Source organism: Clarias gariepinus, chromosome 3 (genome assembly GCF_024256425.1).
Source record: "Clarias gariepinus isolate MV-2021 ecotype Netherlands chromosome 3, CGAR_prim_01v2, whole genome shotgun sequence".
In the NCBI taxonomy this organism is placed as follows: domain Eukaryota; kingdom Metazoa; phylum Chordata; class Actinopteri; order Siluriformes; family Clariidae; genus Clarias; species Clarias gariepinus.
The window spans coordinates 43,536,550-43,562,354 of NC_071102.1; the positions used below are offsets into that span (position 1 = coordinate 43,536,550).

General features: G+C 39.6%; 1 protein-coding gene across 1 annotated transcript in view; it reads left to right on the forward strand.

The window, feature by feature from the left end:
• Positions 1–1,235: 1,235 nt before the first annotated feature.
• Positions 1,236–25,805, forward strand: part of rbm20 (RNA binding motif protein 20) — a 51,901-nt gene continuing 27,331 nt past the window's right edge. Inside the window, exon 1 of the mRNA XM_053493442.1 lies at positions 1,236–1,485. Within this exon, the coding sequence (XP_053349417.1) occupies positions 1,385–1,485 (101 nt within the window). The 5' untranslated portion in view covers positions 1,236–1,384. The remainder of the gene's footprint in view (positions 1,486–25,805) is intronic.

Genomic DNA, 25,805 nt, shown 5'->3' on the forward strand with positions numbered 1-25,805 from the left:
TGGTTTGCATTTTATTCAGCCGTCGGTGCACCGATGGCCGGAAGCGATGGCAGGTTACCAGTGTTTTCTCTTCCCTTGTGCCAGAAATCACAGCGGGAATTTTATTCAAAGAGCCGCACCCTTGTCCCGGCTCGTCAGCAGAGGAGTTTATCGGATGTTCTTTCACTTTCACCATCCATCATTTAAACAGATGATGTGTTGATGTAGTGAGTGATAGTGAATTAGGCTCCATCTTCAATTTCACAAACTCAAACGGAAGCTTTAGCAAATGGGTCTGTTGTCTGGATTGTTTCTTTCAGCCTTTGTCATGGACTGTGGATTAAGGAAACCTAAGCTTGACATATAGCCAAAATCTGAAAGTGTATACAGCTGATGTATGTCCGCCCTCTTAATTGATTGACGGCTACTTTTTTTTGATACTTAACAAAAATTTTCTTCACCTATCACCTTATGGACAGTTTATTTGCACTTCTTTTACCAATTTATTTGCATGTCCCCTTCATGTTGTCTTTTTGTTCAGTTTTTTTGTCTTTTTGTATAATTCTTAGATAGTTTACTTTATTTATGGTGTTCATTTGTGGTCTTAGTGAGTCAGCTAATTAGGTTTTTGTCTTAGCTAGTTTTTGTTAATTTATGTTAGATGTATGTAGCACCTTGGTCCTGAAGTAGCGATGTTTTGCTTTACTGTGTACTCAACAGTATATGGTTGAAATGACAATAAAAAGCCTACTACTACTAACCTGGGACAGAGCTTTAGTACAGCAAGGGGGTTGGGAGTATCATTTAAGGTAAGCTGCCTTTGTCACATTGGCCCTGTGATCTAAACACCGCAGATCTAGTCCCCCTTTTCCCATCACACACATTTGCCCCAGAAAACTCATCAAACTCTTTTATCTAAACTACCTTCTCGTGGTCTTTTGATTCAGCTTCAAAAGGGACGCAAGAAAACATGAACGACCCGGAGGAATTTGTCCAGTGGTGGGACGTCTGGTGTTCCTCACGACCAGGCTGTGAGAGAGAGCGAGAGAGAGAGAGGAGGGGTAATGAAGAGAGGGCTGGAAGAGGGGGATCAGTCCCCCCCTTTATCCTATCCCGGACTCCCAATTGGCCAAGCGACTTTCAACTCCTGCTTCCTGTCATATCCTCTTAGTCGGCGTTCCAAGTTTTACGAGTGTAGCCTGTGCTTCAACCTGCTGGACTTTTCTTCTCTCCACTTTAAGGTTAAAGAGAAAAAAAAAAAAACTTGCCCCAGCGAGCAGGCAGCTGAAGCAGACTTCAGTGGGTTGGGAATCCCAGTCCGCTCGGTCACCATATAGGGAAGCTTCTCCGGCTGAGGGTTTGTTATCCGAGTTCTTGTTCTGCAGGTGAAAATTGGTTCTCTAGCATGAAACAAGCTTGGGACAAGAACGTTTTCGAGAATGGGCAAAGTAAAAAGCAGGGAACAGGCCCGGTGGACTCGACACCTTCGTTTGAGCGCCTACAGAGGTATGGGAATGTTGATCTATTGGTTTATCTTATATTGTACATTTTTAGAAATGATGACACTGATGGACCGATTAAGGCCTCGTCCAAACGTGTGGTGATGTGTAAACATGTGACACACTCGTTCCAAGCTTTGATTTATTGTTTTCTTGTAAAAGATAGGTATGGCATTTATGTGACAACGTTAGAAAGTTCACTTTCATGCTTGTGCAATGTGAATCTGCTTCTAAAGATTATTTAGCAAGTTTGTTTAATTATAAAACTAATGTAGGATGTATATAGTGGAAACTTACTGAAAAGCAACAACAACAAGAAAGCAACAACAAACCCCTGAAAACTAAATTTCTTCTGCATCAGTTTTAGTAGGAATGCAAATACAATATAATGACAATTTATTCCGTATTTACCCTCCACCGGGATTATTATTTTTTTTCAAGATTACAAATTTGGGGTTAATCCTCGGTCCGCTTTAGTTCAACAGTGCATTATTGAATTAAAACCAACGACAAAAGGCCCACAAAAAAAAAAAGTGAATTCCCACTGCATCATGCTGAGTGATTTCGGTTCGATTCATTTGATTCATTTCAGAGACCAGTTCTGATATTTTACTATATTAGGTATTTAGAGGCAAAACTAAACCTCAGTGATCACCGATGTCATAGTTAATCATCTTTCCCAATTGGTGTAGGTGTTAATTAAATTGTGTTTGTCAAATCACAAATCTTTGCAATGTGTTTCTTAATTAAAACAAAAAACAGCAACCTTAATTACATTTGTGTTTAAAACCAAAGGAACTTAAGGTCTAGATCTTTTATCTGTAAGTGCTTCACAGCTCCACAGTCACCCACGAGCTCGGGTTTCTCTTTCTGTGGAGCCTCACATGTTCTCCTTCTGCTCCTGGTTCTCCGATTTCCTCCCGTATTCCCAAAAAATGTGCTGGTTGTTGGATCGGGGCTTAAGTGTGATGCCCTGGTGTCCTGTCCCAGGTGTGGTGCTGCCTCGCACTCGTGTTCTTGCTTCAGACTTAAGATCCGTCCTGATCCCGATCCTGATCCCGAGTTCTTACTACTGAAGATAAGTGAATGAAATCAGAATGTAGGAAAAAGTAGAAAGTACAGTATTTCCGAATAGAGAATATAAAATGACGGAAGAAAATACCTTCCATCCCTGTTAACTAGTTCCATGCTCAATCTGTTTTTAATTAATTACTTTTCACATTTACACCATTGAATTTGACTCAGTTGTAGTGTTGATGTTATCTGATTAGATATTAAGACTTAATGCTTAAATACTTAATAATATAAAGATTTAAGACTTAATGCTGGCTGGTTGGACTTTTGTGTGATTTTAAATCTAATTTAAAAACATAACCAAGGAAGATTCTTACTGATTTAAATAAAAAGTTTCTTATTAAACGTTTCGTTGAGTGACGGAGGTTAGAACCATCTAGATCTTTTATTTATACGCTTAGCAGGATACAGTTCTCCTTCCTTAACTGTATTGTATTAGTTTTGTGGCAGTAAGTCTGATTCAGCTCCATAAAATAAAGCATACTTATACACCAGGGACTCCAAACATTCCTATCGTAGTTTATACTCTGCTTGGAAAGCTACCGAATTACAACAGACTCCTGAGACGAGCAGAAAAGAAAGGGACAGTCTGACTGGGTGGTGCGTAAGTTGATCTTTAACCAGCTGTGTCACTGTCCTGTGATGGATTTGGGTGAGATGTCAGGTTTTTAGAACTTAATCTAATTAAATGAAAAAGATTTTGAAACATTCAACCAAATGTATCATATTGTTTTTCCAGTAGCAGTTCCAAAAGAGTCTTTCAGTTTCCTTCTTCTTCGTTCATGCGTCGTTCTCTCCAGCTGTGCAGCCCTGTGATGTGAATAATATCATTTTATTATCGTTCCTTGCAGCCTTGCCTTAGATGATCAAAACATAAAAACAGACGTGATCGAGGTTCTGCTGGAGATCGTAGAACAGTTTACCCTTTAATATAAGATCGGCTTCTAATTTGGAAACGTTTAAGTGATTTAAACGTTTAAAACTGCTTTAAATTGGTTTAATTATTTGCTGCCTATTATTTGATGCATTTTTATCTATTTCCAGGACGACACTTTTTTTGTTTTAAACCTGGTATACTGGTTTGTTTTTTTTACTTACACAATACTACTAAACTTTGTTAACACTTCATTTTTTAATACATTTTGATTTGATTTTGATTCGATTTCTGCTGCATGGAGTTAAAGTCTCAGTTTCAAACTTTTTCTCTTTTACAACGTCTCTTTGGGGGATAAGTGAAGTGTAAAAGTTTCCACCTTCCTGTCTCACTCCTTTGCATTCCAGTCTAGTTCAGGGATAAATAAGTGTAAAAAAACAAACAAAAAAACTCACGTTCCTGCTCAAGAAACAGAGTCAGCGTGAGTCAGTATTTAAGTGTGATTAAATCATTTTCTTTTTAATCAGGTGTATTTAATAGTGCACATTTTTACTACTACTTTCTTACTCCAGTCTGGTTTGCTTTAAATTACACTTGTATGATGCGTTATAGAGAATTAAGCTGTTGTGTTTTAAAAGCATTTGCGACTCTGAAATTTTGACATAAATGAAAGAAATATTGGGTGAGAAAAACAGATAAGAAGGCCATAACTACTTAAATTTTTTGGATTTTATTTTTATTTTTTTTAATAAATGTGTAATGAATAAAACATTTGGGTTGATATTTGTATATAAGTTTTATTCCCCTTATACATCACTGATCACTAATCAAGAAACCTCTCAAAGTAAGAACTCTGCTCTATCGCTGGTATTCCTGTGGTGGAAAACGTATCTGCAAAAAAGTTTCCGCACCGACACTGGAGACTCCTTCCGTAAATGTTGAATGTTATACATTATACAACAAGTTATCATTTAAATGTAACATAAACCTGCACTACTGTCCGAGCTGCTGTCCTAGAAAATAAATCAACACCTTCTAACCAATCAGAAGCCTGTAAAACACTTTCCTTTCTGCTCGCTCACTCGAGCCTCGTCTCAGGTCTTCACAGCAGATGGAATAATCTCCTGGCTTTAAAAGAAAATAAACGTCCTTGTTGGAAGTGAATTCCTGACGCTGCCCTGGTGAAAAGGTGTCAGCGTTTGGCTTCAGCTGCTGTCAACTACCAACGGGGTGTTTGTGGTGACTCTGAGCTTTCCCCAAATGTGTGTGTCTTTGTGTGTATGCTGATTTAGTGCCGCTGCCCGGAAAGGGTTCATTACTGCCGTGACATGCAGAAGCAACTGGGCTCGGTCTTAATGGTTAATAACGGCTGGAGGTTTGGAGACACACTTGAGTACTGAAGGCAGCTGAGTTTATAAACACTATAATCCTAATTAATTATTAAAGAAACAGTGTCATTTTTGGAAACTTTTGTTCCTAGTATTACCTACTACATATATATATATATTTTTTACAGTTTCATTGTGGGTGTTTTGGAAAGGTGTAACTCAAACAATCCTCAAAAATACGTGCATCCGTGCGGGCGTGTTTTAACACACACAGGCTTTGTTACTTCCTTTTGTTGTAAAGTTGAGAAACGGACTGCAGCAGAAAGGGTTAACTTTGCTCTGTGGGTGAGACAAACGCCGAGGAGATGTCTACATCACTGTTTTTGAACGTGTATTTCATTATGAAGGTTATAACCTTTAATAAGGTTTATTATATAATCAATAATAAGGTTTTAACCATTATTTGTTGTGCTGTTTTTTTATTTTTTATTAATATATGCAGAGCTCAGGATGGTGCGATATATATATATATATATATATATATATATATATATATAATTAAAAAATTTTTAGTTTATTTTAACCAACTACCCAAAAATGACTGAGCAAAAAATTTTTTTAATGGGACACATAGGCAAAGAAATACACAGATACACATGATTGCATGTTTTTCTGCTTGTTTTTGGTTGTTCCTGTGACCAACATAAAAATAATAACAATACGTTTATATCGAGAGTTTACAATTTATGTGACGTCATTCCCAGATTCCGGTGGTGGTCAAATTTACACACTATAAAATTCATGATAACTTTACCTGATATATCCGAAAACCCAAATACACAGTTAGTTGTTTGAAGCCTTTCCGTTAACACACACCAGCAAGGCTACTATATAGGCATATTCATATCCATCCATCCAGGAACCTCAGTAGTCCAACTAGGGACCGCGGAGGCCAGTGGTGACCTTAGTATTTAAACCCATTTTTATGGTAGGATTTTCGGTCAACATTCACACTCACACTACGGGAAATCTGAGAACATCAATTAGTCTAATCTGCACGTCCGCATGTCTTTAAGCCTCTTTAAGCTGAATCTGATACACTAAAAATATTGCTCAAATGTGGATTTACATTAAAGGTGAGGTTTGTAAAGTAAAAAAAAAGTAAATAAAAAGTTTTTATATCTAAAGGCCCAAGCACCAAAAAAAACTAACAAAAAAACTTAATAAAAATAACAGGGTGGTATGGATCATTACTTAAAGGTTTATTAGGTACTTTAAGGTGTCAAAGCTGAACTCAAAATAACTCTGTTATGTGTTCCAGCTAAATTTGAAGCTTTCCAAAAACTTGGTATAACTTGAATCAACTCTTTCTCTGCGAGCCAAATTTTGCGAAAGTGCTTCATACAGCTTCGTGTTTGTCCCGAGCACGTCTCTTAAACGTAACGAGACCCTGTCGAAGCCAGAGGACGTGCAGAGATGTCGAGAAGTCCCTGTTGGTCCAGCTCCTTTTCTCTCTAATTAATTGCACGCATCAGCTGATGTCCGTGTCCCGTTTCGAGCAGCGTGACAGCTCGGATGGACGTAAAACGAAACCAGAAACGTGAGCTAAGTCTTAATTACCTCGTCCGGGACTTGCGCATGGCGTGAAACAGATTATATTATGTGTGATAAGCTGTACGAAAGCAGCAGCCGTGGATGAGGCTACACTATCAAGAACACACACATGGCAACCGGTCAAAAGGTGTCTGGGTAATCTCTAAAATTAAAGGGGTCTGTTCCTGTGCAGAACATGGCAGGGTGCTGGGTACTTCCTGTATCTGTATATGGTTTCTACAGTAACAAATCTGATCAAAATGGATAAAAATAAATAAATAAATAAATAAAAAAAACCTGAAAAGTGACTACGACTTCATCACGTCTGTACTGATTCGTCATCTGTCTTGCCAATCCGTGAAAAGAAACGCTGTCATGGTATCACCTGGGTATTTTTAGTACATGGATTCTGCATTGCACCCAGTAACACACACATACACATGTCTCTGACATCACACCCCTTCCTACTCCACATCGTCTCATTTTGCCTTAGAACTCGGTTTGATATTTTTATTGAAGCTCTGAGACTGAGCGGACAGCTGAGCTCATAAAGGTTTCTACTCACTTCAAAGTTTTGGTGGCAGGAGAAAAAAAAGCTCTCAGCGACGCTACACATGCTCTGGATAATGCTCGGACCAGCTGAGCATTTATTGTGCCATTCACATTTGTAGTGTGTAATCCGGTGATGTCACTGCCAGTTTGTCTTTCTTGGTGCGCTTAGGAAAAAAAAAAAAAGAAACGAGGACACACTGGAGTCAACTTAACGCAAGCACGCAATAGCTTTTGTCTCTTATTAGCATTTGAGTCATTTTTTTTTCCATGTCCTGATTGAACCTCGCGAAGATGTTCCTGCTTTTATGGCCGTCTTTGACGTTAATGAAACGCGTCTCACTGGACGTGCTACGAGGGGGACACTGGCTTCAGTAGGCCGCTGTAATTCCTCTGTTAATCCCTCCGTCGAAGCATCGTTTTCTATTTTAGAGCGATTACTCACTCGCTCACTTTTTTTAGCACGGTGCTCAGATTGAGTCCAACTTCCCTTCTGTGCTCGGTTGTTGCTGCAAAACTGTTTACTCTACATCATCCTTATATAAACAAAAAAATTACATCATTTACATTTAGCAGACGCTCTTATCCAGAGCGACTTACATTTTTATCTCATTACACATCTGAGCAGTTGAGTGTTAAGGGCCTTGCTCAAGGGCCCAACAGTGGCAACTTGGTGGTTGTGGGGTTTGAATTGCATTTTTTTAATCACCAGGAATTTGAAATGAGCGTCTTGTTGAGAAACCGGTAAATGCTATAAATTCGAGTTAGAAATGACATTTCTGCAAACGTTTCCCATACAAGTTGTAACATAAAGGTTACAGCTCTCGGGAGTGTATAGAAGTTTAAATTTGTTGCTCTCTCAGGACTGGCTGGATGCTGTTTGGACAAGTGGTTCTGCTCACCCCTCTGAAACCTCTGGCGGTTTATGCCTGGACATAAACCCTGTACTTCAAATGCTGGCTGTCTCCATATGTGTCCTGTCTTTTGCCATTATTTATTACTTTCTTCTCACCATTCTCATTCCCTGGAAAGAAGTTCTTATCTTCTGGCCACAATTATAGGATGGGCCAAGCATGTCACTCCTCTACAGATTCTGCTAAAGAGAGAGTCGTAAAAGACAAAAGGTGTCTGAAACAGAGGCAGCATGTGGAGGGGTATTAGTGGTGGATAAGATAAGTGCAAAAAAAAAAAAACCCTTTAGATTGTCAGTGTTATGGATGTTTTTTGAAGAGAGCGCCACATTATATAACCAGTACAACACACACAGATTCTGTATCTAGAGGTAATTCCTTCTGAAACAGGAAGTTGTGCTGAAGTACTCGACATCAAAGTCTTACAAGATTCTACAAATCTAGCTAAATATGGAGAAGTTTCTCTCTGAGGCAGCATGGTGGCTTAGTGGCTTCCACTTCCAGGGTTCGATTTAAGTCTCTGAATGCACGTAGTTTGCATGTTTTTTACCCCATGTTTGGTGAAATTGCCTGTAGTGTGTGTATGTGTATGTCCCTGCGATGGATTGGCACTCTATCCAGGGTGTACCCCGCCTCATGCCCTAAGTCTCCTAGGACAGGCTCCAGGCCCGTGACCCTGAATACAGGATAAAGCAGTAGAGACAATGAGTGAGTAAGAATAAGAGTGTTTTCTCAGACAAAGAACCCTTGATGCAACACTTGAAAATTGCTTGATCAAACCTGTCCAATATAAAAAAACAAATCCTACAATTAATTGTTCAGCGAGCATGTGTTGGAAAAAGAAAAGAGTGTGCAGGAAGATGCAGAACCAAAAATAATCAGATTAAAGATTAACCATGTTTACTGATACTTCTCTAGAGCTAGACAGATGGGACATACAGTATACATACAGTTCCCCTTGTGCCACTGGGGTGGCTCTGGTCTTTCAGGATGTGGTTCCGCATGGTCTTTGGCAGTGGATACTTTGGGTGCTTTGGGTTGCGGAGTGGGGCCTCCGTGGATTGGACTTGTTGGTCCTGTGCATCCAAAGAGTGCCCAAGTGGATTGGGTTCTGGGGAGGCGGGGTCAGCGGTCTCGGGCTCTTTGCCCACTGGGCCCCATGTGTGCTGCATTGGCTGTACTGGTCCCTTTCTATCATGGCCAGCATTTTTGCCAATTGATTTTCTGTGGAACCAGATCAGGCTGGCCTTTGGTCCCTACAGGCATGGGTGCCCGTAAACACCAGTTTACTTGTGTATAATTAGTAATCAATGATGTGTACGGTCTAGAAAAGTGTGAGCCAGCCAGCAAAATGAAGTACTTCCACTGTGAGCCTTTTACTCCAAATATTACAGAACAGGATGCACATTGTGTGAAGTCTTAAGCCAAACCTTTCCCATATTTACACACTGGTTTAAAACGTCTATGCTTGGACTCATCTCTGCCCTTGTAAATGTCACTTTGTTAGCACAAGCCACAGCCACAAACCTGTCTCTCAAGATGATATCAAAATCTGTTCCCTTAGGGAGGGGTCCTCGAGCACATTCCGCTGACGCCAAAGAAGTGCATGTGGGGAAAACGACTCGCTGTCAGCGGTGCAGTCTGCCTGCTACTCAACCCAAAGAAACAGGGAGAAGGGTACAATAGGGATCATAGATGCATGGAGCACATGGTGAAATGGAGAGATGCCAATGATTGATTAAATGAAAACATTCAATTAAAAAAAAAGGTTTTCAGTGTTTAGCTGACACCAACAAAATCACATACTGTTTCAAGGCTGATTTATGTTCTGTCCTCACCTGTTGCTGTCACTGGCGTTTATAGTTTGGCTGTTAGTGAAAGAAGTGTATCGTAGCAGGCCACAAATTCACAGGTTGGTACAGTCGATTCGCTCGTCTCTCAGCTCCTGACACGTCTCAAGCCGAAGATGATTTATGTGAGTTATGTATGCTACAAAAATGACACCCTTTCACCATGCTTGACCTATTTTTACTTCCAATAAAGAGACATTTCAGCAAGTTCTTGCTGAAATTGAACTTGCACGTCAATTGCCTCAAGGAGCCTTCTACGACTCGCTGCCAGGTGTCCGCTTCATAAATTTTCCCAAGTGCCCCCACTGAATTCGTGAGCCAGCAGGTGTTCTTGAAGGCACAAGGGGGGGGGGGTTAATATATAATTTTACAAAACACTGTTTGTAATTTTAGGTTTTAGACCCCGCATCGACGTTAATGGCCAGCAATGCCTGATATGCTGTCCCGTGTGTTTCCTCTGGGTCACATGACCCCCAGGCTTGGCCATGACCCACACGTTGGGTGACCACAGGCAGGCAACATTTTGTTGCCTTGTTGACAGTTGAAAACAGGTCCATTGGTGCCAAGGCTTCTACCTCTGTCGGCTGTTTGATAAATGACAGGAATAATTTCCCATAATGCACTGATGTCAGCACTCTCACTTGCCCATGTTGTCATTCCCCGGGCTTCCAGGGACACTTTTAACTCCTATCTAGGTACTGTCATGAAAGAGTTTCATTCCTCTCGTAAATACATACTGTACGTGCTTATATGTGTCCCAAAACAAGTTATTACTTGTAGCAGCAGTAAACATTGTGCAAAACAAACTTTGTTCATTTACCAGCCTCTCTTTTTGCTGTTTCTTGAAATTTATAAGTGATTTATGAATTTATAAGTTTTTTTTAATTATTTTTTTTTATTTGTCACCTGCACAACCAGACGCAGTATGATATGAAGTGAAATGCCTATACGACTGCCTGTGACCTCAAATGGAAAGATAGAATTAAATAGAAAGATAAACACTACAACAAAAGAAAAATTACACTAGAAGAATACAATTAAAGTCAAGAAATTCCAAGAAAAAAAAAATTTAAACTCAAAAAGTTGAAATGGAATGTACAAATGTACAGATTTACAAAATGTACTGATAAAAGAAAACTACCAAGAAGCCGAAAAAGATTTCAGTTAAAGCTTTATCACTGACTGCGAGCTCTGACACTGGAGACTCCTTCCACAAATGTTGATTAATTCAGCGTCTCCTTGTAAAAAACATCAACTTATATAATATATCGAATTAAGTTCTTTATGAATGAGCTGTAACTATAAAAAAACGTATTAATAATAATAATAATAATAATAATAATAATAATAATAATAATAATGTATTAATATTAGTACCTTCTAGGAATTACAAATTACTAACCAAAAGATTATCAGGGTGTCATGGTGGTGTAGCAGGTAGCACCACTGTGGGTTCGCACCACCAGAGTTGAGGGTTCGATTCCCTCCCTTCTGGGTGTGAAGTGTGCACCTCCTCTACATGCTCTGATTTCCTCCATCAGTCTAAAGACATGCAGATTAGGCTAACTGGCATTCCCAAATTCCCAAAACCGGAGTGTGTGCATGGAACGGAACCCTTCATGCCCCGAGTTCCCCAGGATAGGTGGTATGCCTCCCTGTATGATAAGCAGGGTAGAGTGAGAGTGATATTTCCAGTGTGTAAAGTATTCCAGATACTGTCGATGACGTGTCCTTCCCTGAACCTTCCGGTTGATGGTTCAAATATGATTGTTCCTTAACAAATTCAGCATTTCTGGTGGCGACAGATAAGCTTAGCTTTACGAGGGCTTTACAGGACCTCTAACAGCTTGTCCTTCTCTCACACTTGGGATCACCTTTCTGTAACGTAACACCGAGCAGGCGTGCTGAAAACTCCTCACCATATTAGAGATTAAATGAATGAGTGCTGTCAATTTGTTTATGGAAAACAATGGACGATGAGAATCATTTCAAAAGAATCGGGGTTTAGATTGTGTTTCGGTTCAGGTTTATACTTTGGTTTAAGTGTTCATCGGCCCTAAGTACCGGATACATAAGCCTGTACCAGACATCTGTTAAACATACTCAGGCTTGGGATTCTTTACATTAGTTAGTGGAAGCGGGTTCTGATGTCTGTTACTGCTCTTATCCTAGGTTGCATTTTTAATGCAGTTTGCGTTGGTTTTGGTTTACAGTTTGGCTTATGGTTGGTTCGGTGTGGGTTGTTTTTGGTGCAGTTTGGGGTTTTTGGACCGTTTGGATTATTGGTGTCATCGTACTGTTCAGTGTTGTGCTGTTGATTTTTTAGTGTTATCTGTACTGGGGTTGTTGATTGTGCAGTCTAAGTTGGTGTTGGTTGTTTTGGTGTAAATTGGGTCAGTTTCAGTGCAGTTTGAGTTTTCTGTGCAGTTTGGATTGTTTTGGTGGATTTTAGGTCAGTTTTTGTGCAGTTTGGAGTTCTTATGCATTTTGGGTTGTTTAGGTGAAAACTGGGTCAGTTTCAGTGCAGTTGTTGTTTGGCTTAATGTTGATGCAGTTTGGGTTGGTCTTGGTGTTTGTTGGGCTGATCCCAGTGCAGTTTGGCTTATTGTTAATCTTGGTGCAGTTTAGGTTGCCCATGGTGTAGTTTTATTTGTTTTGGTTGTTCTTGCTTGTTTTTGATGCTGTTGCAGTTTCTTTTGGTGCAGCTTGCATTGTTCTTGGCGGAGTTCAGGTTATTGCTGCACACTTTCGTTTGTCTTTGACGCATTTTAATTAGTTTTTTTTTGGTGACAACCCGGTTTTCCCCATAATTTAGTCGTGGCCAATTCCTCCCCGTCACTAGGGGGCTCCCACATTAAGGCTACTACTACCACTCAGCCAGGAGAGCCGAAGACTATCACGTGTTTCCTTCGAACTACGTTACGCCAGCCAGCTGCAGCTTTTCGGAACTGCTTGCTCACGCACCATTAGGGGCAAAGTAACACACTCGGAGGGGAGCTCTATCCGCTCCTTCCCTGTGCGCCCCTAATTGGCTGTAGAGCCGAGATTAATGTGGGAGCACAAAGTACCTCTCATCCCTCCCCTCTGAGAGAGCTCGGCCAATCAGCTCTCTCTAGACCTCCGGCTGTGGGAGGTAACAGCATCACCCGGGGATCGAACCAGCGCTCTCCGGATGATAGGGCGAGCACTTTACCACTGCGCCACTCGGAGGCCATTTGGACTGTTTTTTGCTTAGAAGTGTGAATTAGCCCATAATATGCATCTGGGGTTGTTTGGGATTGATGCGTTCTGAAATGGTATCCGTACAGTTTAACATGGTCTAGATCCGGTTTGAGCTGTTTGTTGGGAGCGAGGTGGTGGGGGTGGGTTTGAATTCTGCGAAGCCTTCTTCCAGAGCTCCAGGTGTGAATACTGGGACACAGGGGTGACACTGGTGACTCACACAATAGTTTTGAAACAGGGTGACTCATGTCCTCCTACAGCTCACCTTGCATAATATCGACCAACACACACACACACACACACACTTACTTACAGAAGTGGGTCAGATCTGCTTCGCCATCATCTGAAAGAGTCTTACGTAACTCCAGATGACACACTGAACAGACTCCCGATATAGCTCTGTGTAGTACCTGTAATCCAGTACACCCACTTTTAGACCGGAGAATATTTTTCTTGCAATCATTTCCACCCACTGCTTTGCCGTTACACGTCTGTCTGAGCAGTCGCTGTAGTCATTACAGTACCTCTGTTACCTCTAGGCAGCAGTGAGGAGTCAACTAGTTATTCGAATCCTAATGTAACCTCGACTGTTGACTATCGTCAGGTCCTGCTCAAGTGAGCCAGACTGCCCGTGCTATTGTATCAGCGCTCTCCTGATAGCCCCCCCCCCCCCCCCCCCCGCCTGAGCTGTTTGAAAGTTTGAAAGCATGCCTTTGTGCGAGCGGAAGCCTCTCCGGATCGCTAGGTATCATAAGATAAGTAGATTTATGGTGTAAAAATAGGTGATGACTAAACTGCACAAATGAAAGAATAACACAAGTACTTAACAACAGCGGGAGGTGTGTTTGATTTGATTTCCTTCCTGCTGGTAGTATTACATTCATCACTATCATGTGTTTGTGTATGGTGTGTATGTGTGTGTGTGTGTCATGCTGTTCACACTCTTATCTGAGCAGTGTGTTGTCTCTGGGGGTCCATGGTGCCGTGGCTAATGGTGCAGACGATGGAGTAATGACAAGGCTCGTGGCTGTGGCTGGCAGGCAGGATCTAAGTCTATATCTCTCCTCTCCCCCGGGCTTGCTAATACGACACACACACACATGCGGGTCATATTAAATGATAATCAACTGGCCCAGAAGGAGAAGCAGCTCCTATTAACTAATTGGACCCATGTTATATATTTAACCTCCTGCTCAGTATCTCTCTTCAGCGTGCACGTGTATATGTGTGTGTGTGTGTGTGTGTGTGGGGGTATGCGTGCAAGGAAAGTCGGATCCAGCTGTCATCAGGCTTCCGCGACTAGAGACACAGAGCAGAGCCTTCTTCTCCTGCATTCGCTCCGGTAGATAACCCCGGGCTAAATTAAACCTATAGCACACACTCAGCTACAGCTTTAAGGCTTTTGTTGAGTTTCCAGACAGGAGCTAAAGACTGAGGCTAATGTAGCTAACACGCTTACAGCCTCAGGTTTAATGTTGTGCAAACTGCACACATAAATCATCACGCATTTATCTCGGACCGTATCGGGTTGTTCGAGTTAAAAACGGTCACAGATTCATCACTTCCTCAGCGCATGGTCGCTTCGGGTATTTTAGAAACTTGCTGAGGTTATGAGATTCACACCCCGATACATATAAGCACCCTTGACATGTGTGGTGAGCAGAAAAGCAACTCAAAATGCTTTGCGAATTGTTTGAGAGTAAATATTAAATAAATCCACGGTGGCTTAGTGGCTAGCACTGTCGCCTTGCACCTACAGGGTCTGGGTTCGATTCCCATCTCTGTGTGCATGGAGTTTGCATGTTCTCCGCGTGCTTGGTGGGTTTCCACTGGGTACTCTTGGGTTTCCTCCAACAGTCCAAAGACATGTGGTTCTAATTGGCGTTCCCAAACTGCCTGAGGTGTTTGAACAAGTGTGTGTGTGTATATACTCCACGATGGACTGGCACACCAGCTGCCATTGATGGGCCCTTGAATGGCCCTTAACCCTATCTGCTCCAGGAGCGCCGTATTATGGCCGACCCCGTGCTCTGACCCCAGCTTCCTAAGCTTCCTAAGCTGAGCTGTGAACAGAAGGATTTCACTGAGCAGCAATGTAATGTACGTGACAAATAAAGGCTTAACTTAAATCTCCAATTTTCTACCGCAGTGGTCAATCTAGCCACTCCGCGTTCCTCTGTTTATTCTCTTCATTTTTCTTCCTTAACCCTTTTGTTTAAACTTTATCAGTCCCAAACCACCGTGTGTAATCCATCACTCTCAGACACGTCCGTAACTCATCTTGTTTGGGTTGTAGATTACGCAATGCCTAACCCATTTTGCACAGCGATTTTCCGCGCTCTGTTCGAGGACATACTGCGTTCAGAGCGGAAACATGTGGCTAATTTTTGCAGGAATTACCGTACATCTGGCTGAAGAATGTTCTGAAGCAGTGCTTCTCAAGCTGGGGTCAGTGAAGCGCTGCCAAAGGGGTTTGGGGAGTGTGTGTGTGTGGGGTTTAATGTAGAATTTTGTTATAGTTGTAGAAATCCTAGGCCTTTCTGAGTGTTCGCTTGTATTGAATCCAAAACAAACCACATATTAATATAAATCATATTACATTCTTTCTATACGCTTTTTGTTTTACAGCGACTACTTGCTGTACTTTAAAAATGTAAAAATCTATATACAGTACTGTGCAAAGTCTTTTACCATATGATATTTAGTACAAATGTTGTTATATACCGTATGTGTATCATGTCTGCATTATTATGTACAAAACCATTCCAAACACACCTTAAAAAATGATAAATAAATCAATAACATTGCAGGAGAATATTTGCAAGCCTATAAAGAAAGCAACAGACCAGACTTTAGATGGAATATGAAAAATAAATAAATACAAACCTAAAGTATGCTCATGCGGTTTGCATCAAATTAGAAAGGAGCGAGTGTAACAAAGAAGAACCCATATCCTCCAGCATGCTCAGTAAAACCGAACAGATGTTTTACTTACAGTATTGTGCAAACAACATGGCAACATACAAAGAAAGAAAGAAAGAAATGGCATTAGCAAAGAGCAAAGATGTCTTTGAAAACATTTCTACCTAAAAGAAACTTCTATAAAGAGCGCTAAAGAGTGATAAAATAAACAATATTTAGTGTTTAAACAGTTTGCTTGAAGTAGTGTTAGATACAGATCTGTGATGTTTTATAGGAAAGATTTTACTGTTAGGTTTTACTGAGTGTGCTGGAGAATGAAGTTTTTCTGGTAACTTGGTCACAATCGCTCCTTCTAGGTTTTTGTTGTTGTTGTTGTTGTTGTTTCTGAAACCTGGTCTGTCATCACATATGTTGCTTTCTTTACAGGCATGTACATATTCCTGTTTAATGTTATTTATTTATACATTTTAACAGCATTTTAAATGCCATTAAATATCATATTTAAATATTCAAAATTAAAAAAAGGGGAAATAATATTTCTGTTCTAACAATCTAACATTTCACAAGTATTACAGAGACAGGTGATTTTTAACACCATTGACAATATCGATATTATATCATATCGATATATCGGCCAGCACTAGCCGTAAATAATAGGTTTGGCGGATTTTTTAGATTAATTTTTTAGGGATAAAAATGTTCATCACGAAAAAATTACATTCATCCTTTATCATTTATCAAAAAAAATACTTTAACATTGAAAACATTTATCATTTAACTGTTGAAATAATGGGTTTAAATTAAATTAGGTTTACATATAAAAATTCAAGATTCAAAGAACTTCATTAATCCCAGAGGGAATTAAATACGTACTTCAATTTGCAAATTCGAATTTTTAAAGTTATGAAAGTCAAGGTCATTTGAGTGAAACAATGTTTTCACTTTCAGTGTTTTATCATTTATCGGACACTTAAGAATGAAAATAAACGCATTAACAAAGAAAGATTTTTCAGGGAGGCTTAATCAGCTTTTTACTTTAAAATGACATGAGGTAATTCATTATATTGTCCATGTTTGTCAAGATCAGATCTCATAAGTTTAAACAGGTGGAGATTAATTTTATTCATTTATTTATTAGAATGTATTTTTTTATTTTATTCCTTGAAGCTCACTTTCTTACATTTCCTGTGATGGAAACAAAGTGGCTACAATGATTTAACTGGAACCTTTTAACAGTGATTTATAGGAATCTACATTTGTTCGCATTTGCAAAGTGTTTTGTGACTTCACTTTAACATCCACTCGGATATTGTAACAAATTTTTATAAACATTTATTAATTAGATGTCCGTAAGTGCTTTTACTGCAATATTTTCTTATCATAATAATAATAATAATCATTCACGTTTACATGATAATTTAACAAAAACAAGGAGCTTCCTTATTTCCACACAGTCATGTGATATGAGGCCATAAATTAAAACAATTCTTATTAATTTTGTTCTACGTATTTTTTAGATCTTTTGTACAGTTATTGTAATAAAATATTGCGTATTGCATTGTGAAGCAGAGTTTTTTTTTTTTTTTTGAATATAGGAAGATTTTGTTACCCCCCTTCCCCCCAAAAAACTCTTTTATAACAAACATTCACACTCATTTTGTAAAATTTATGTATTTTTGTAGTTAGTTTTAGTTCTTTTTTATTTTTTCTTACTTTTGCACCTTACACTACCCTGCCCTTTACGTTCACGTCTTTTTTTTCTCCTTTGCCAGATCGTGTCCCATCATCGTTTCAGTACCCAGTTTAAGAATCCGAGCCTGGACGCTATCGTTTTCAGTGAGCGGCTGAGGGGGGGGAGGGGAGCAATGGGAAGGCATGGGCGCAGGCATAGTTTTCCATGTGTGGGTTGAGGAGCAGGTGGACAAACCGCCGTGACCCGATTGGTAGACGACGGCACGTTGCTGGGCAGAGCTGCCACTTGATTGGTTCAAGTCTAAAAGTGCTGACAGATGGTAAACCGCTACTCGGACGCCGGGTGCCGTCACAGCGTCACATCTGAACCAAATCAGTTTTCTGTTTTCTGTTAGATTCCCTCGTTCTTGTGCATACACTTCTCAGGAAGCGAGGCCAAGACAAGGCCTTTGAGCCCTTTCAGATCAGATGATGATATTTATTCTGAATTTTTTAGCTCTATTACGACCAAACAAGTGAAACCCAGAGACCGTTCCAAAGAATCCGATCCAACATGCCCTCTCTGGGATTTGAAACTGACTCACGCAGAAGTTGTTTGTGTTTACGTGCCAACTCTGACCACAGATCATGGCGAGACAAGCCGGTTAGGTTAATTCAATGGTGTCAAGCCAAACACAGAGCCAAACTACAACTGCGCCAAAACTCTGGCACTTTCAGCACCACATGTGCTCCAGGCACAAACTGTCAGAGAGCGGGGTGTACAGTCCAGAGCTTTTCTTACCGACTGTCATGGCTGACACTTCACCCTACACCAGGTTTCCTTATAGTGATCCGTCTGTGGTGCATGCTGGGTATTTACACACGCCATGTGTGCAGTGCTATCAGACTTTCAGGAACTCACTTTCTTCATTTCATTTTTCAAAGTCGCAGCTGTGACGTCTCATCTAGTGTAAAGATGTTGAGAAAACTTGAGCTTGAGGCTCGCAGCCAAAGCTTGATATCACGCTTTCTGAAAAGTGAGACGGAATCGATTCAAAGCACAGAGCTGAGGATTTCCTGATCGTTTAGAAAGTGTTTGTTAACTTGTTGTAACATTAAATCATATGAACATGTTTCTGTATTGACAGCTATAATACGAAGGGCAGTCTCCATTGCACCGGAGCTTTGTGCGAATTTAGACGGAGCGTGTGCGGCTCGAGCCGTGACCCGGGTGGAGATCAGCTTGCTGTAAATCACCGCCTCCCATCCGGATCACACACTGAGGAGCTAATCCAGAGGCGCTCATCGACACGACACGCTCGTTGATTGATGACTTTCGGCTTGTTGGTTTAAAGCTGTTACAAGCATGTTTTTGAGTTTTGAGGGCTAGAGGTTGCTAGGGTTTTTAAGTTCCCATGCTGCACTGCTCGATGGATGCTGTGTGGAGGATGAAAGATCTCTCGGCTCCATCTAGTGGATCTAGTCATCATTGTTTGCCTCATGCGAGGTTGTTCGTGCGTTTCTCATATCTCTTTTACATTGAAAAAGGTCGATCTGAGGTGGCATCTTTAGAAAGCCATGTTTAAAAAAAAGTCATATTTAAAGATGCAGTATTCTCTGCTATCTGAAATTAGGCAAGCGTAAATGCAGATTTTATTGAAAAAAAATTTTATTTAATTTTTTTCTTCTTAAATGTACAAAACGGAGTGCAATCTGGAACGGCACTCTCAGTTACGTTAGGTGTTGATTTGTCACACATACCTTATTACACAGTGAAATTCTTTTCTTTATATATCCCAGCTTTGGAAGCTCAGAGTAAAGGGTCAGCCATTATAGGGCGCCCACGGAGCAGACAGGGTTAAGGGCCGTGCTCAAGTGGCAGTGTGGTGGCTCTAAACTGCGAATCACTAACCTTATGGTCAGAACTCAGAGCTTTAACCTGCTGAGCTACCACTGCCCAAATAATAAATGGGACAATTAATAGGCATAAATGCTAAAAGAAGGTGTTTTGGCTTAAACTACTCATCTTCTTTTTTGTGAAGATTTGACGTCTTATAGCAAATAGCAAATTTTGTATATATAAAAATATATATATTTTTAACTTTTTTGAATTTTTTAAACTATTTTCATTTGCCCAGGAATCGATCTTGACTTGCTAGAAGAATCATGGAAAATGGTGTGAAATGTGTTTAAAGTCACCCCACATTTTTTTGCAAAATTTTTAAATTCTTTTATATGATAGTCATATTTAATTACATTTAGATATGAGACTTATTTTTATGATTGAGATGAGATATAATATTCACACTGTGATAAATCATGCAACTTTAATTTTGAGAGGTTGTGGATATCTTAAAAAACATTATATATATTATAATTATAACATTATATATATACAGTATAAATATATTATAATTATAACATTATATATATATATATATATATATATATATATATATATATATATATATATATATATATATAAAGTGGCTCCAGACAATTTTCAACCATTAACATATATTAATGATTGCAAATTGTCTGGAGTCACTTTTTTGTAAAACAAAAAATTTTGTACTTGTAACTTGTTTTAATAAATGTACATTAAAATTAGCTAAAAATCACCTTTAAAAAGTCAGAAATTATGTCTCTCTTTGAATTCAATCAAATCTCAATTTTGTATTGTAGTCATAAATTAGTAAAATTACATCTTGAATACAAAAATGATATATATATATTTTGTATTTGTTAATTTAATTTCTTTCTACTTTTAAATTAAAAGTAACTTCTTTTTCTGGACACAGTACTGTAGATCTTGACAGTTGTTTAATGCAATATAACAGTTTTGATGGCTCTATATATAAAACAGCATAACTAAATGTGTGTACACAGTATACTCATATAAAATCAGCGTGAGTATTATCAGATGTTACGAGTGTGTCATTCGTAACTGGTGTGTAAAGAGAATGGCATGAACGAGCGTCACGTTTCACAGTCCAGATTTCCTCTCTAACTTTTCAGCATTGCCAGTTTATATAATAATAGGTGGTATAGTCAGTTCTGCGAGTGTGTTTCGATTCTGAAATATTATAACCAGGTGTTAAACATTAACCATAAGCCCAGGGCGTATTTAATAGCCGCTGCGGATTAAGAATCGACGACAGGCCGAAGGACTTTCGGATGCACTCTGTCTTCAGTTTTAATGGACACTGTTTGAAAAAAACACGCTGATGTGAAATGTGAACTTGAGATTTGAGAAAGAGATCTTTCTGAATGTTAGACTTAAGCATTGTGTGGTTAGTGTGGAATTTTAAGCTGATATATTACTGTAGTCAAATGTTACTGTAACTAAACTAGTATTTTAATACAGGGAAATAGATATTTGTAACGAATATACACAGTGTGTGTTAAAGTGATTTACGGTTTATTTATTAATAACAATTAAACAGATGTTATAATTCTACAGTACTGAATTCACTCCATTTTCTTGAAGTTTAATGTAAGACCTTAATTCTGAGCAAAAGTATCAATATATGAACATATAATAAAATTTAATTCATATTTAATTAAAGTTTCCCAAGTTTAATTTGAGTTATTTTTTCTTTTTGCTAATTCTTGTCAAATACCTGAAACTGACACTTTTTGTGCTGCAAAAGCAATTTACAAAAAAAAATAATAATAATTTAACAAAATGCGGTTATTGTGTTTCAGGTGTTAATGCAACTTACAGCTGTTAATATAATATAAATTTGTGTAAGCCCTAATAAGTTTCAATGATCTAATTGTTATAGGGATGGGAATCACCAGTCACTATCTGACACAATATTACCACGATACCTCGATGTCGATTCAATTAATATTGCGATTCTGTAAGTATCACAATTTTATAAATATCCAATTTAATTTTTTTAAATTTTCTTATTTTGTTACAATTTTAAGAGCTTAAAAACGTTAAGTTGAATCATAACTCTAAACTTTTTTTTTTTTTAATCTTAGCTTCATTCAGCATCTTTACAACTGAACGGAACATGAGAAATTAAATGCAACCTGTTCCATATAACATTAGTTTTCTCAAATAAAAACCAAATAATAAAAACTTCAAATACAAGAGTTTTATACATTTAACTTTGAATTAAATTAAAGGAACTTCGCAAATAATTCACCAGGATTCCTGTGTGGGAATAATTTAGAGCGTAGCAGCTGTATAAAGAAATGGCGACATTTTAATTCAATTCAATTCAATTTTATTTGTATAGCGCTTTTAGCAATTTTCATTGCCGCAAAGCAGCTTTACATAGTCAAAAGAATTATTTAGGTTTGTATGAAATGTGAATTTGTATGAATCAAAATGGTCAGTTTGTCCCTGGTGAGCAAGCCGAGGGCGACAGTGGCAAGGAAAAACTCCCTGAGATGGTAATAGGAAGAAACCTTGAGAGGAACCAGACTCAACAGGGAACCCATCCTCATTTGGGTGAAACAAAAAGCAGTAAATGATCTGCATTTATACAGTGTGTAGGGTGGGAGGCAGTTCAGCTATAATAGCTAATGTTAATTGATGTTAATATGGAGTCCAGGTAGTTATTGAAGACCCAGGTAGACTTGTAAGAAGTTCCAGTCATGAACTATCGAACTGTCAAGTCCCCAGAGAAACAGTTGCCAACACCAGTCAAGGCCAGAACCATCTTCTAGGTAGAGAGAATCATTCCCAGACACCAGACGCATCCCAGAGAGACACACGGGGCATCCATGTGACGAGATCTTCAGCCAGAAGCGGGGCACCAGGATGGGTCAGACAGGTCCGGAGGGCAGAGGGAGTCTGGATCACTGGCAGCTCAGGAACGACATGTGTAGCTCGACAGAGAGAGAGAGAAAGAGTGAAAGGGGGGGACAGGAGGAGAGAGGAAAAAGAAAGAGGGGGGGAAGAGAAGAAGAGGAAAGATGGCAGTTAGGTATGGTCACAGTCACACAATGTATAATGTGAATGTATATTAACTGTAGAGTGCAAGCAGAGACTCCGGCAGGACTAACTATGACAGCATAACTAAAAGGGAGAGCCAGAAGGAAACACAAACATGAGGGCTTCCTGACATGTAAAGCAAGCAATCACCTCACCATCAGCAAACCTGTGTGATCAATGAGAGTGAGGAAGACAGCATCCAAACATACCAGTTCACCATAATACTCTACGTCCATGAGTCCCCCAGATCTGCTCCTTTACCTATGGCAAATCTATTTATAAAAATGCTCGGCTAAATAAATAGGTTTTTAGCCTGGACTTAAACACTGAGACTGTGTCTGAGTCCCGAACACTATTTGGAAGACTATTCCATAACTTTGGGGCTTTGTAAGAAAAAGCTCTGCCCCCAGCTGTATTTTTCATAATACGCGGTACTGACAAGCAGCCTGCATCCTTTGATCGAAGTAGGCGTGGCGGATCGTAAGACACTAGCAGTTCGCTCAGGTACTGCGGCGCGAGACCATTTAATGCTTTATATGTCAAGAGTAGTATTTTAAAATCAATGCGAAATTTCACAGGGAGCCAATGGAGTGAAGATAAGATAGGGGTGATGTGCTCATATCTTCTGGTTCTGGTGAGGACTCTCGCTGCTGCATTCTGGACTAGCTGAAGCTTATTTATGCATCTAGCTGAACAACCAGACAGTAAGGCATTACAATAGTCCAACCTAGAGGTGATAAAAGCATGAACTAGTTTTTCTGCGTCGTTTAGCGACAATAAATTTCTTATTCTGGCAATATTTCTGAGGTGAAAGAATGCTATCCTGGTAATATTATCTACATGTGCTTCAAATGAAAGGCTGGAATCAATAATCACACCAAGGTCTTTCACTGTTGCATTTGATGGAACAGAAAGGCCATCTAAAGTTACGGTATGATCTAAAATTTTACTCCTAGCTGTATGCGGTCCTATGACTAGAACTTCTGTCTTATCCGGATTTAGCAGAAGGAAGTTAGTTAGCATCCAATTTCTTATGTCCTGCACACATTGCTCAATTTTAGTAAGCTGTTTTTTCTCATCAGGTTTTGCTGAGACATATAACTGTGTATCATCAGCATAACAATGAAAACTAATACCATGCTTACGGATTATGTTGCCCAGAGGAAGCATGTAAAGGGAAAAAAGCAGTGGACCTAAAACTGAACCCTGCGGAACGCCAAACTCCACTAGAGAACATGCAGAATAATCACCATTTAAGTCTACATACTGATAACGATGGGTCAGATAGGATCTGAGCCAGGAGAGGGCTGTACCCTTAATTCCCACTACATTTTCTAATCTGTGAAGAAGAATAGCGTGATCAACAGTGTCAAAAGCTGCACTGAGGTCAAGTAATACAAGCATAGTTACACAACCCTGATCAGAGGCCAATAAAATGTCATTTACTACTTTAACGAGCGCCGTCTCTGTACTGTGATGAGGCCTAAATCCTGACTGATACAGTTCATGTATGCCATTCCTATGTATATATGAGCATAGCTGCTCCGCTACTATCTTTTCCAGGATCTTAGAGATAAAGGGGAGGTTTGATATTGGTCTGTAACTGGACAGCTGACAGGGGTCGAGGTCAGGTTTCTTAATTATTGGTTTGATAACTGCTAATTTAAAAGATTTTGGAACATATCCAATGCTGAGTGAAGAATTAATTATTCTCAACAGGGGTTCTATTATTGCTGGTACTATCTGTTTAAGAAAATGTGACGGTACAGGATCTAATATACAGGTTGATGAATTTGAAGAAGAGATGAGTGAAATTAGTTCATTCTCTTCAAGGGGAGTAAAGTATTCTAGGTTCTGGTCTGACATGGATAGATTAACATCTGCATCAATTACATTGATCGGTTTCAAAACCTCAATTTTATGCCTAATATTTACAATTTTATTATTAAAAAAGTTCATGAAGTCCTCACTATTGCATGATGTTGTTGTGGAGATTTCTGCAGTGGTCTTATTTCTGGTTAATTTGGCTACAGCATTAAATAAGAATCTAGGATTATTTTTATTTTCTTCTATAAGAGTGGAGAGATATGTTGATCTAGCTACACTAAGAGAATTTTACTGCTTCAAATGACTCCACAGTCTTAAGCACGGCTTAACCCGCGGCTTCTGATTCCCTTGTTTTCGTGACTCATTAGTGCACATGAAGTTTTGAAGGCGGGTGTAAGTGTGTGTAACAGGTGTGTTTAAGACTAAGTCGCTCGCAGGGTTTGGAGTGAAAGGCTGATTTGAAAAACCACGTTTCTGTTGCAGCACTGGGAAGCTCATGCACTCGGCACAGGATCGTTCCAGCGTGATCGTTCATGTCTGATCAAACACAAAAGAATTATGATTCATAACTAAACCGACTTATTCACCCATCTCTGATAAACACTTGATGTATAATCAGCTCCCTGTTAATAAATTGAAGAACTAGTAGCTAGAACATTCAAAATGGAAACCTGTAATGCAAAGTATGAAGCTAGCTAACGTCATAAGCCAGGCTACAGTAATCCCTTAGCACTTGATTAAACTCAAGAGGCGTGGCTTCCTTTGAAGGTGAAACGATAATGCAGTAGTCCGTTATTCACACTTCTATAATTTGATTAGTTATTGCGGTCTTGCAGCTCTGGTGCAAAAAATACACCATAAAAATTTAGACAAATTAGCGCCCAGTGTTGGTTCCTGAGCTGGGGTTACTGTCTGCGTAGCGTTTCATGTGATCTCCACATGTTCTCCGGTTTCCTTCACCTCCTTAAAAATGCTGATGACTTGCTGATGAGTGGGTCCACAAAAATGCCTGTAGGCGTGAATATGTGTATACTGCAGAAATGTGTTTGAGCGCCATGATGTCCCCGCATTCCCAGGAGAGGTTACGACCCTGACCCTGACCTTGATGTAGTGCTCACTGTTAATAAACAAAGCAACTTTCTGCTGTGAAGTGGCACATGCTGGCGTTGTGTTTTAACCCCCCCGATGACAGACAGACAGACAGACAGACAGGCAGAATTTTTTATTATGTCACCTGACATAGAACAGATTCTCACAATCAAGGGTCCAATTTCTGAAGCTGATCTAACAGGTTTAGTAAAGTCCAGCAAGATTACAGTAACTCAAACAACCACTCTTTACAAAAGCATCACAACAGAACCAGACACCAGATTCCGGGCAGGAACAGGAATCCGACTCCCAAAACTGGCTCCGGGTTACAATCTTAGACATCGTGGAGACTTTTAAATGTCCACGCGTCCCCTATGGTCCATTCAGAACGCAGAATAAGGACAGCTGCCTTCTGGTGTCTGTAGGTTGGGACGGTTTGACGCGCGCCGCATTTGAAAAAGGC